This window comes from Sminthopsis crassicaudata, chromosome 2, assembly GCF_048593235.1.
Source record: "Sminthopsis crassicaudata isolate SCR6 chromosome 2, ASM4859323v1, whole genome shotgun sequence".
NCBI lineage: Eukaryota > Metazoa > Chordata > Mammalia > Dasyuromorphia > Dasyuridae > Sminthopsis > Sminthopsis crassicaudata.
Genome location: NC_133618.1, coordinates 659,759,074 through 659,771,454, shown reverse-complemented (window position 1 = coordinate 659,771,454; position 12,381 = coordinate 659,759,074). Strand labels below are relative to the sequence as shown.

The following is a 12,381-nucleotide window of genomic DNA, read 5'->3' as shown; positions in this document are numbered from 1 at the left end:
AAAAAAAAAAGAAAGAAATTTACTGACCTAGTCCACCATTTTCCCTGAATCTTCCTTGAATGATTCCTAAAAGAAGAAATACAAATTTTTGCTAAACCTACATATTAAAATACTTCATGAGTCTGTGAACTCCTCAAAAATATTCAACAGTGAAGACTAAAAGCCATCCACACTTTTCATCCTGTAATATTCTTTTCTTTTCTTTATCAGTGTGGAAATTATAATAATAATTATTGCTAGTTTTTTTATGCTGCTTTCTAAATATTGTCTCATTTTATCCTCACAAGAATGCTAGGAGAGAGATGTTATTATCTCTAATTACAGATGAGACAGACTGAAATTAGGTGATACAGCTGATAAGTGTTTTGATTTGATCTCAGGGTTTCCTGACTTCATGTCCAGCACACCACCTACCTGCATTTTCCTGAGTAATTTATAATTCGAGAGAGTTGAAAGATTGGATAAATTTTTACTCAGCTTTCTGTATCAGAGGCTTCAACTGAAGCCTGATTCTCAGACTAGTCCTCAACCCCTTAGTCACATTTCTCTCATAGTCCATATCCTTCCATCAAGAATTATTCACTATGGGGGCAGCTAGGTGGCGCAGTGGATAGAGCACCAGCCTTGAATTCAGGAGGATCCAAATTCAAATCTGGTCTCAGACACTTAACACTTCCTAGCTGTGTGACCCTGGGCAAGTCACTTAACCACAGCCTCAAAAAAAAAAAAAAAAAAAAAAAAAAAAGAATTATTCACTATGGTTGAATAAATTGCCAATGATTAGGATGGAATATTATTGTTGTATAAAAAATGATGGGCAGGATGCTCTCGGAAAAACCTATAACAGCAAAATAATGAAGATGATCAATTGTGAATGACTTATTTATTCTCAATTTAGTGACCCAAGATAATTCCTAAAATGTATGATGAACAATGCTGTCCTCCTCTAAAGAAAGAATTGATGGAGTCTGAATGCCTATCAAAGTATGTTTTTAAAACTTTATTTTTCTTATTCTTTTGTCTGGGTTTCCTTTTACAACATGGCAAATGTGAAAATATTTCAGGACTGCATGTGTATAATCTATATCAATTTGCTTGCCTTCTCAAAAGGAAGCTAGGGATGGAGAGAGAAAATTTGCAACTCAAAATTTTTTAAATGAATGTTAAAAACTGTTTTTAAAGGTAATTGGGTAAAAACAAAATATTAAATAAAACCATTTTTAAAAGGCAATAGGGAATAAATGAAAAATAAAATTAAAAAATAACAGGAGGTGGGAGGTAGGGAGCAAGAGCAGAGAAATATCCATTTTTCTAGAGACCTTCATCTTTTAACATTTCCCAAGCATTAGTGCTATACACAGGCATTTTCTCCCTTGTTTTGCAATCTGGCTGGCTGCCAGCTTTTTCAAGCATATATTTCATGGCTGATATCTTTTACATGACTTCTCAAATGTACAAGTTATCATATTGGTAATACAGAGCTTCTTCCCACAAAACAAATTGCCTGTGAAACTGGGCAATCTCTCTCTAGAGAAATCCCATCACAGCAGCCTTGAGGAGACTATTGCTTAGATTATTACAATGGTTTCCTAATTGTCTCCTTCCTTAAATGTCTCCACTCCAATTCATCCTCCAAATCAGCAACTATTCATTAAGACCCTACTATACATCAGCACTGTGCTAAGCACTATAATATAAAGAAAGGTTAAAAAAAAAAAAAAAAAAAAAAAAAAGGTCCCTGCTCTGGGGAAACAATCTCTCAGGAAATGGAAATAATCTATAAAATGTAACATGAAAATAAAACTTATGTTAAAAAAAATAAGAAAAAATAAATCTATTTTCTTTCTTCCTCCACCTGATTAAAAAGAAAATACATTTTGTGAAATAAATTTGATAATTATATAATACAATTCCCTTGAATGACTTACACACAAAATCTGCACCCTTAAATCCATTACTTTGAAATGAAACAGTCTTATCAATCATAATTCTTACAGCTTTCCAAGTTGTTCGTTTTCACAGTTTTGTATGGATTGTTCTTCTGGTTCTGCTCATTTTGTTCGTCATTTATAAAGTCCTGAAAACCATCTTTTTATGCACTATAAAACGGTCCTCATATTTTCTCTCACATTTCTCTCATAGTCCATATCCTTCCATCAAGAATTATTCACTATGGGGGCAGCTAGGTGGCGCAGTGGATAGAGCACCAGCCTTGAATTCAGGAGGATCCATTTTGGGAAGTGTCCAGGTAGCAGAGCTGAACAGGATTTACACAGGCGGGTTCTATGTGCATGCACGTGTGAGCAATCTATAGGAAGAGAAAGCCTCCTGTAGTGGGAAGAGGCCTGTATGAGGACCTCTGCTTACTCAGGTTTCGCTTCCTGATGGGATTTTGGACAAGTCACAGAAGTCAAGAGAAAAAATTCCATCAAAAGATTTTCAATTTGTCGGCCAGGGGGATGAGCCATACTATCTACAACCCAAGCTGGATTTTACTTTGAGGTTTCTTTTATATATAGAAAAACAAAAATTAAAGGAAATGATTTCTTTATTCTGATTGGATATTCCAACAAGATAAAAGAATACGTGGAAACATAGGAAACAAACTTATACTTAAGAAACACCTGCTTTAAAGAGATACATTGAATGTTATGGAATAGTATTATTCAATAAGAAACGATCAGCAGGATGACTGCTTAAAGAGACTTACATGAGCTGACACTAAGTGAAGTGAGTAGAACAGGAGAACACTGTGCCCGGGTCAACTTTGGGGGACGTGGCTCTTGTCCACAATGAGTGATTCGGGCCGCCAGTTCCCATAGACTTGTGATGGAGAGGAACATCTGCATCTAAAAGAAGGATCGTGGGGACTGTGGATCGTGACATAGCATTTTCACCATTTTTTTGTTTTCTTTCTCATTTTCCCCCTTTTGATCTGATTTTTCTTGTGCAGCATGATAAATGTGGAAATACGTATAGAAGAATTGCACGTTTGACATATATTGGATTACTTGCCAATAGGAGGGGAAGGGGTGAGAGGAAGGGAAGAAAAGATTCTGGAGCACAAGGTTTTGCAAGAGTCAGTGTTGGAAATTATCTGTGCATGTATCTTGAAAATAAAAAACTGTAATTAAAAAAAAAAAAGATACATGTGACCTGTCTGCAGATCTGCCTTTTGTATAAACAGGATAGAGGGGAGATGTACATTATGGACAATTAACGGCTTCAAAGAGATCAGCTCGATGAGCTGAGGTAAAAAAATGAGCATTTTATGAGGTAAAAAAATAAGCATTGATATAATGGCCCTCATTCACCAAACTATATTTCATTATATTATATGATTATCAATCATATAATATATAATTAATAATATATTTAATTAAAATAATCTATAATTAATTTCATTATATTATATTATTTCAAACTGAGATGGAGTTCCTTAGGTTCCATCTTAGTTAAATTCCTTTTTGCCGCGTCCCCTCTCCCACTCCGGGTCAGGGCCGGGATTCGAAGTGGCCGCCATTAGGAGAGACGAGGGCCTTAAACGGCCGCATCGGACACATGGTTTTGGACATGGATGATATGTGAATTTGCATATGTAAATATGACTATGCATAATTAATACGAGGGTTTAACTTTCTTTTTATTGGAGGAAGAGAAAATAAACATTGTTTAAAAAAATAAGAGAACTGGCGGGAAGGGAGGGGGGTTTAGACGCTCCCTAAGGCGGCTTCCGGCTGAAGGTCTCCGCCTCACACAGCGGTGCGGGAGGAGACTCCGGTCTCAGGGAGCGCGGCCTCCCTCACGCCCGTTACTCTCGGACAGGGTCAGCCCCCGCACTGCGGCCCGCTCACGGCAGACGCTGCCCCTCGGCGGCCCCGCTCTCCGGCTCCGGGCACCAGCGGCGCGGCGCGGAGCCTCCACGTTCTGTCCCCGACGGGGACCGGCGCAGATCTCAGGCCTCGGCGGCGGGGGCTGCGAACGCGGGAGACACCGAAATGAAGCCCTGGGTTTCATGAGGAAGCCGCGGGGGAGGGGAGCGGAGCGGAGCGGAGCAGCCTCCTCCCTGCCCCCTCCCTTCGGGGTCCAGCATCCAGGGAGGAGCCGGGGGGGGGGGGGGCTGGGCGGCTCTGGCCCCGCCTCCGGGCGGTCCCGGGTCAGCGTCACGTGAAGCGCTTCGGCGTCAGCTGACCCGGCTCCTGGAGGAAGAGGAGGAGGAGGAGGAGGAGGAGGAGGTTGGGCTGGGGGCGTCCCCGGGGCGTCCGGCCCGGGCCCAGGCTGCAGAATGGTGAGGGGAGCACGAGGGGAGCACGAGGGTCTCTCAGCCGGGCCCGCAGCTCCCCCCCATTCGCGCGGGCCCGCGTGTTCGCATGGGGCGGGGAGGGGGGAGGGAGGCGCGCCCCCGCGGGGGAGGGAGGCCCGCCAGCTCTGAGCCTGACTGGAAGGAGCCTGACCCCCGGCCAGCGATGAGCGTCCCGGCCGGAGCCCAGGCGCCCCCTCTACCTGACGCTGGAGAGCCCTGGACGTTCAGTTCTCTTCTCCGTCGGTCTAACGGGCCTCCAGGTGCTCCCAGGGGGACCCCGAACCTCGCCAGTTCTGCCCCACGGGGGGCGCAGCGGGTCACGTGCACACTTCATTATTGTTACTACATTTAGGGGGTTGTACTTAGTCACGTCCGGCCCCCATTGGCATGTTCCTGGCAAAGCCACCCGACCCGCCGTTTCCTCCGCTGCTCCCCTCACAGATGCGGGAACCGGGCCCAGTCCCGCCCCTCGGGGCCTGATTCTAACTCAGGGGACAATGCTGTTCTAGAGCGGGGAGAAGCTGGGCAGGCCTCGGGCGGCTCCAGCTCGGGGGTCTTCGGGGACCCCCGACGGGGCTGAGGGGGGTGGGTTGGGCCGGTTCTCAGTGACAGAAGGGAGTCTGCTCCCTCCCCTCCTCCTTCAGCTGCCTTCAGCTTTCCTCCCTCCGCTGAGGAGACCTTTCCTTCTTCCCTTTCCAGAGGTTCCGGTTCTGTGGCGACCTGGACTGTCCGGATTGGGTCCTGGCAGAGATCAGCACTTTGGCCAAGATTGTTGAGTATTTGCACAGGAAAAGGGATGCCTGAGGGTGTGGGAGGGAAGGGTATGACGTCATACGGGGGCGGCCTCTCCCTGAAACCCGAACCCCAGTGGCCAGTTCTCTGGTCTCAGTCTCCCTGACTGGAAATGGGTGGGCGGCAGAATCTAACCTCTGATGCTTAGCCACAAGCTGGTGCCGGTCGGCTTCCCTGGACGCTCCTCTCCCTCCCGTGCTCTGTGTCCTCTGCTGGACACACACACACACACACACACACACACACACACACTGACACACACACACACACACACACACACACACACACACATTCACACACACTCACATACACACTAACACATACACACACTCACACTCATTCACACACACTCACATACACACACACTAACACATACACACACTCACACTCATTCACACACACTCACATACACACACTCACACTCATTCACACACACTCACATACACACACACTAACATACTCATTCACACACTCACATACACATACACTCTAACACTAACACATACACACACTCACTCACACACACTCACATACACATACACTCTAACACTAACACATACACACACTCACACACACTCACATACACATACACTCTAACACATACACACACTCACACTCATTCACACACACTCACATACACATACACTCTAACACATACACACACTCACACTCATTCACACACACTCACATACACACACACTAACATACACACACTCACACACACTCACATACACACACTAACATACACACTCACACTCATTCACACACACTCATACACACAAACATACACACACACTCACATACACACACTCACACTCATTCACACACTCACACACTCTAACACTAACACATACACACACTCACACTCATTCACACACACTCACATACACATACACTCTAACACTAACACATACACACACTCACACTCATTCACACTCATTCACACACACTCACATACACACACTAACATACACACACTCACACTCATTCACACACACTCACATACACATACACTCTAACACTAACACATACACACACTCACACACACTCACATACACATACACTCTAACACTAACACATACACACACTCACTCACACACACTCACATACACATACACTCTAACACATACACACACTCACACTCATTCACACACACTCACATACACATACACTCTAACACTAACACATACACACACTCACACTCATTCACACACACTCACATACACACACTAACATACACACACTCACACTCATTCACACACACTCACATACACATACACTCTAACACTAACACATACGCACACTCACACTCATTCACATACACTCACACACTAACACATACACACACACAGACACTCACACTCATTCACACACACTCACACACACACTGACACATTCACAAACTCACATACACACTCTCACACGCATTCACACACTCACACACACTCACACATTCACTCACTCTCACACACACTCTTACTCATTCACACACACTCACACTAACACATATACTCACTCACTTACAAACTCACACACATTCACACACTCACTCACACATTCACTCACTCTCACACACACACTCACACACACTCACACTCACACTTTCTCTCCGTCTCCTTTGCTTCTCGCAGCCTGTTCCTGCGTGGCTCCTCCCTCCTCCCCATGGCAGCCCAGCTGTGCCATCTGCAGGGATCTCCCCAGTTACTAACCTTCCCTCCCAAACCACCCTGTGTTTGACTGCCTGGCATCACTTGCAAATACTCTCTTGATATTTGTCCTGCATCACCTGTCCATAGAAACACCTGGAGAGTTCCCCTAGCACAGTGCCCGGCCCTTGTGGTGGATGCTGCACAAATTTTAACTGAGGATACAAACACAAACAAGTCAGTTGTCGACCCCTGAATTCTGTATCTGTAAAACGGGGGCAGCCTTGCCTCCCCCTGCCAGCCAGGGTCAGAAGGGCTGGCTAAAGCTCGTTTGTCAGGTGAACGGTGGATGACAAAGTGATGTACTGTCTGTGCTTCCCTTCAGTCTTCTGTCAAGTTGAAGCTGATCTGCAGCCAGGTTCTGAAAGACTTGCTGGGACAGGGGATCGATGTGAGTCAGCAGCCTGGTGTGGAGGGGTTCTGAAGGGTTCTCTGGGTCGGGGGGGGGGGGGTCAGAGCTACTCGGTTCCATCCACTTCAGGCCCTCTGGCCCAGCTGTAGGACATTTTCACGGAACCAGGAAGCAAAGGGGTAGAATGGACTTGAGGAAAGAGTCCACAAGCTAGACTGGTGCAAGTGGAATCAGCGAGGTAGCTCAGTGCATCAGACACCTGGTACTCGCTGTGTGATCCTGGGCAAGTCACTTAACTCCAGTTGCCTTCCCAAAAAAGTCAGATCAGGGAAAGACTTAATCCAGCTCTAACTGGGGAAACTGAAAGTTACATTTTCAGTGTGAATAGTAACCCTCAGAAAAATCAGCAAAAGCGTTCCACCAGGGATTGTCTAGGCTTAAGAAAGCATTGGACAAAACGTTGAATGATGCAGATTTAATAATGGGTTGTATATACTTATTTTTGGAGAGCCAGTTAACGATTTCCCAGCACACCTTGAGAGGGATGGGGACCAGGGTGGGACCCAGGGCAGTGACCAGAATATCATGTCTTCCAGTTCGAGAAAATCCTGAAACTTACAGCTGACGCTAAGTTTGGTGAGTCTGAATGCTGCCTGCAGATTCATATCTTCTGCATACTCCCACACTTTAGTCACCTCCTCCCAGGAGTCTTCCTGATCACCTTAGCCCTTACAACTGAGCCCAACACTAAGCCTCTTACACACACACAAACACACACACACATATGTATAATAGGCAACTTGTGTTTACTTTGCAAATGCTGTACTTGCCATACTACCTCTTCTGGCTAAATGAAATTCATTTGCAAATTGTCAGTCCACAGATGTTAATTAAGCTATTACTGTGCACCAAGTCCTGTGCTAAGCTCTGGAAACACAGACAAAAAACAGTTCCTGCCCCCATGAAGCTTCCCTTCTGATGGGAAAGACAACATGGAAACAAATATGTACATTTAAGATACATAGTTACTGATGCACTTTCTTTTATCTTAAATAACAGTATTAAATGGCATTTAATATTATTAATATTAAAGTGTTAATATGAAATAAAATTAAATACTAATATAATAATTGACAGAGTTAAGGGGAAAGGAAAGGGTAGAGATGGAAGTAGGGAGACATTGTCCATGTGCCCTGAGAGCTTTCAGCCTGGCCAGAGAGACAGGACTCAAACACATGAAAAAATCAGAGAGCAGTAATGATATGCAAGGAAAGCTGAGTTGTTTCTCTCAGCTTGTGACTTTGTTATTTGTGAGCAGCAGTTAAGATTTGAACCCAGCCCCCATCCCAGTGCCTTGAAGTGAGTTCTTTGATGGAGCTGCCCCGTCTCCTGTCCCAAGATCTAGGCCAGGATAAGGTGTGGGAAGTTCTGGGCAACTTTTCCATGTCTCTCCGCTTCTCCAGAATCTGGAGATGTCAAGGCCACCGTCGCGGTGCTCAGCTTCATCCTGTCCAGCGCAGCCAAACACAACGTGGACAGTGAGTCCCTTTCCAGTGAGCTGCAGCAGCTGGGGCTCCCCAAAGGTATGGAGGGTGGGGTGGGTGAGGGGAGGCATTGGGGATGTCCCTTTGGTGGGCTGCGGGAGCCTGTAACCCATCTTCTCTCAGCCTTCACTTTTTTCTTCTTTTTCTTTTATTAAAGCTTTTTAATTTTCAAAAGATATGCATTGATAATTTTTCAACATTAATCCTTGCAAAACTTTGTGTTCCCATTCCCCTCCTTCTCCCCACCCCTTCCCCTAGATAGCAAGTAATCCAATATATGTTAAACATGGTAAAAATATATGTTGAGTCCAATATATGTATACCTATTTATATAATTCTCTTGCTGCACAAGAAAAATCAAATCAAAAAGGAAAAGAAAATGAGAAAGAAAATAAAATGCAAGCAAACAGCTATAAAAAGAGTGAGAATGCTAAGTTGTGATCCACATTCAGTTCCCACAGTCCTCTCTCTGGCTGTAGATTGAGCCTTCACTTTTACCTCTGTAAGATAAGGGTGGGGGCAGTCTGCAACTTCTTCTGTCTGAGTCTCACATCATTGTTTCTTGGCCCTGCCCCTCCTGAGTCATTAACTCCCTCACTCTCTTTGCTCCACTCTAGAACATGCCTCTGGATTGTGTCGTTCCTATGAAGAGAAGCAGGGGTCCCTCCAGGAGAGCTTGAAGGCCAGCAGCCTGAGGTGTAAGTTGACTTGGGACTAGGCCGATGGCTTTGGGATCAACCCTGGATTTTGACCTGTTTGTGAGGAGCTAGAGGCTTAGGGTCCTGAGGATATTGGATTTAGTGATTTCTAAGGCTCCTTCCAGCTCTGGCGCTATGATTCTGTGACTGAAGAGGGAGGAAGCACAACTTTAGTCCAGGCCAAGGTAGAGCCTGGGAGATAATGTGGCCCAACCCTGTACCCACCCAAGAAATAACTAAGACAATTTGGACATCCAGAGCTTCTATCTACCCCACCCCAAGTGTAGTGGGAAGCCAAGAGTTACGAGTGAAAACATAGAAATACCAGACGATATGTGCTAGGCTAGGGGTCATAAAGTGGTTTGGACTATTAAGGATGGTAGAAGACATACTATGGCTGACGCAATCAAAGAAGTCTTCCTGGAGGAGGCTGGCCTCGAACCAGGTTACAAAGGATGGGGATGATGACTCTGACTTCTGTTCAATTTGTGTCACTTTCAAAACTCTTTTAAACCCAGAACTTCATTTAATCCTCATAGCTGCTGTGCACGGTGACCAGACAAGAATTATTGACCAATTTGCAGAAACTTTCATTTTTGTCTTTATATTCCTTACATTGTACTTTGTATATAGAAGATATTTGATAATTGCTTGTTTAATGCATTTTCCTCCCCATTGAATAGATAGTTAATAGTTGGGAGTTCTGGACAAGTTATGTGACTTTTTCATAGGAATTATTGGCAGAACTGGGATCCCTGGTGGTTCTTGGTGATAAATAAGGTCTTTAAAGCTCTGCCTCCTTGCCCACAGTGAGCAGACTGGATAGTGTTGGCTGGCGTGTGGACTACACAGTTAGCTCCAGCCAGCTCCGCCAAGTTCATGAGCCTGAGGTGCACCTGAGGCTGGATGTGCGGCGTGACCCAGTGGGTCTAGCGGAGCCCATCGCCATGACGCTGTCCGTGAAAAAGTTCCAAGTTCTGTTGTCAGGTAAGGGGGAAGGAGATTGAAGACAGTCATAGAATTCCAAAGATGGTCTAGTCCAATTCATAGCTGAACAAGAATTTTAGAAGGAAAGGCCCTCAGCCTCCTCATTTTATAGGTGAGAAAAATGAGCCTTAGGAAGATTGGATGATTTGTTCCAGGTCACATAGATAGTAAGCATCCAAGATAAGCCTTGAACTGAGGTCCTCGGGCTTGAAAGCCAATTTTTTTCCACAGTACTATGCTAATTCCCTCTATGGTATACCCATCAAATAGACATGCAGCCTTGCCTTGCATGTCCTTCAGGGAAGACTTACTGCCTCCTGAGCTAGCTCATTCTTCTTTTAAGTAGCAACCATGCTCTTTGCTTCCTTGCAACCTCCCCCCATTGCTTCAACCTCTAAGATCCAGCATCCCTGCTCCTCTTCCTAGCTCTTTCCCTTTCTCCTAACCTGTATCTCTGTGTCTTTCAGAACTCAAACAAGCACAAGCCTTGATGGGTTCCCTGAGCTGAAAGCTATCAGACAGCAAGAAGAGGAAGCCGAGGAGTGGGGCTGGCTCTGCTCAGACCTCACTGGTCAGTCTCTCTTCAGTGTTTGAGCTCGTGCCCTTCCCTCTGTCTGTAATACCCATTCGCGGTCTCCCAACAGACCCGGCTGTGGTTGGCCCTCATTTTCAGGGCAGCTCAGTCCCAGAGAGCTCAGCAAAAGAACCTGGGTGGGTTGGGAACCTTCTAAGGTGCCTTCCTGATGTCCATCTGAACCACCACCTCACCCCAATTTTGTACCTTTTTACTGAAAGGCAGAAGGAATAAATGTTGTCACTAAGCTTGTGTATGCCTTTGTGAGATGGTATCATCCCTCTAATGTGGACAAGAAAAGATTCCATCCCAGGAAATGTTCCCCATGCAAGAGAAGAAAATTGAGGCTTGAGCCTAATATGAGACTGCCCTTGGAAAGTCGGGGGAGATTGTTGATCAGATTTTTCTTGTTTTGCTGAGGCAATTGGGGTTAAGTGACTTGCCCAGTGTTAAGTGGGAGAAAGTAGCCTTTTGGAGAAGTTGAGAGTCCATTGTGGCTTTGGATGGTCCTGCTCTGTATAGGGCAGGCAAAGAGCCAGAGTGCCGATTCGGGATAGAATCTGCAAGTCTTTGATCTAAGGGATGGCTCTCTGAAGCAAGAATGTAAGGGATGCACTGGGAAAAGCAGATGATGTGAAAATGTCCTCAATTTTTTTTTTTTTAATTTGGACTAGCTCTGCTGTTTTATTGATACATTGAACACCGAGGGAAGGAACTCCCTCCACTATTGCAAGTCTGTCTGCTCCTACCTAGCAGCTTAGAGTCTTGAGTGCCTGAAACCCTGAGAGGATCTTGGACCATAGTATGTGTCAGAGGCAGGAAGTGCACCTCGCTCCTCGTACTCCATCAGTTACCTAAAATACTTCTGAATGAAACCTGGAAGTGCTAGGGGCCCCAGGAAGAGTATTATATGTTGCATGTGTCCACAGATCTCCCCCAGAGACCCCTGTTCTTTGTGGAGCACAGCAAGACTCTCGTGGAGCATCTGGGAGGTATATAAAAGCACATAAATTCCTACTTCGTGTTTATGGACCAGGACACCTGAGCTCCGGTGTCCATCAGCTGTCTGCCTCTGCCAGCCTGCCCTCAAGGGCCCTGAAGCACGGGGGAAGGGGGAAGGGCTCAAACTCTGTCTTCACTTGTTTGTTCCCTTATTCCTGCTCTGCCTGACTAGGAGACCCGGGTCCCAATCATTCTGTAATTTAAAACTGCGACCCCCCGGAAAGTCCCAGATCACAACTGGGTGGATGTGCTAGAAATCCACGGTTTCAGCTCCCTCTCTGTCTCCTTTAGAAGCTCCCCTTCCCATCCCCCACCCTCCGGCTCTCCCGCGGGGACCACATTCTGGCCGCACGCTGCCTGAATCGCAGCCTTAATCTCAGCCTGCGTCTCCTCGCTCCGTCGAAATCTTTTGATCTCTTCTTT

At 45.7% G+C, this 12,381-nt stretch overlaps 1 protein-coding gene across 1 annotated transcript; it reads left to right on the top strand.

The window, feature by feature from the left end:
• Nucleotides 1-3,749: 3,749 nt before the first annotated feature.
• COMMD4 (COMM domain containing 4) lies at nucleotides 3,750-11,210 on the top strand. The gene is made up of 8 exons (XM_074296942.1): nucleotides 3,750-4,288; nucleotides 5,003-5,074; nucleotides 7,127-7,192; nucleotides 7,750-7,789; nucleotides 8,617-8,736; nucleotides 9,315-9,395; nucleotides 10,206-10,382; nucleotides 10,850-11,210. Exons 1-8 carry the CDS (start codon nucleotides 4,286-4,288, stop codon nucleotides 10,888-10,890), a joined length of 600 nt encoding a protein of 199 aa, XP_074153043.1. The 5' UTR covers nucleotides 3,750-4,285; the 3' UTR covers nucleotides 10,891-11,210.
• The last annotated feature ends 1,171 nt before the right edge of the window (nucleotides 11,211-12,381 follow it).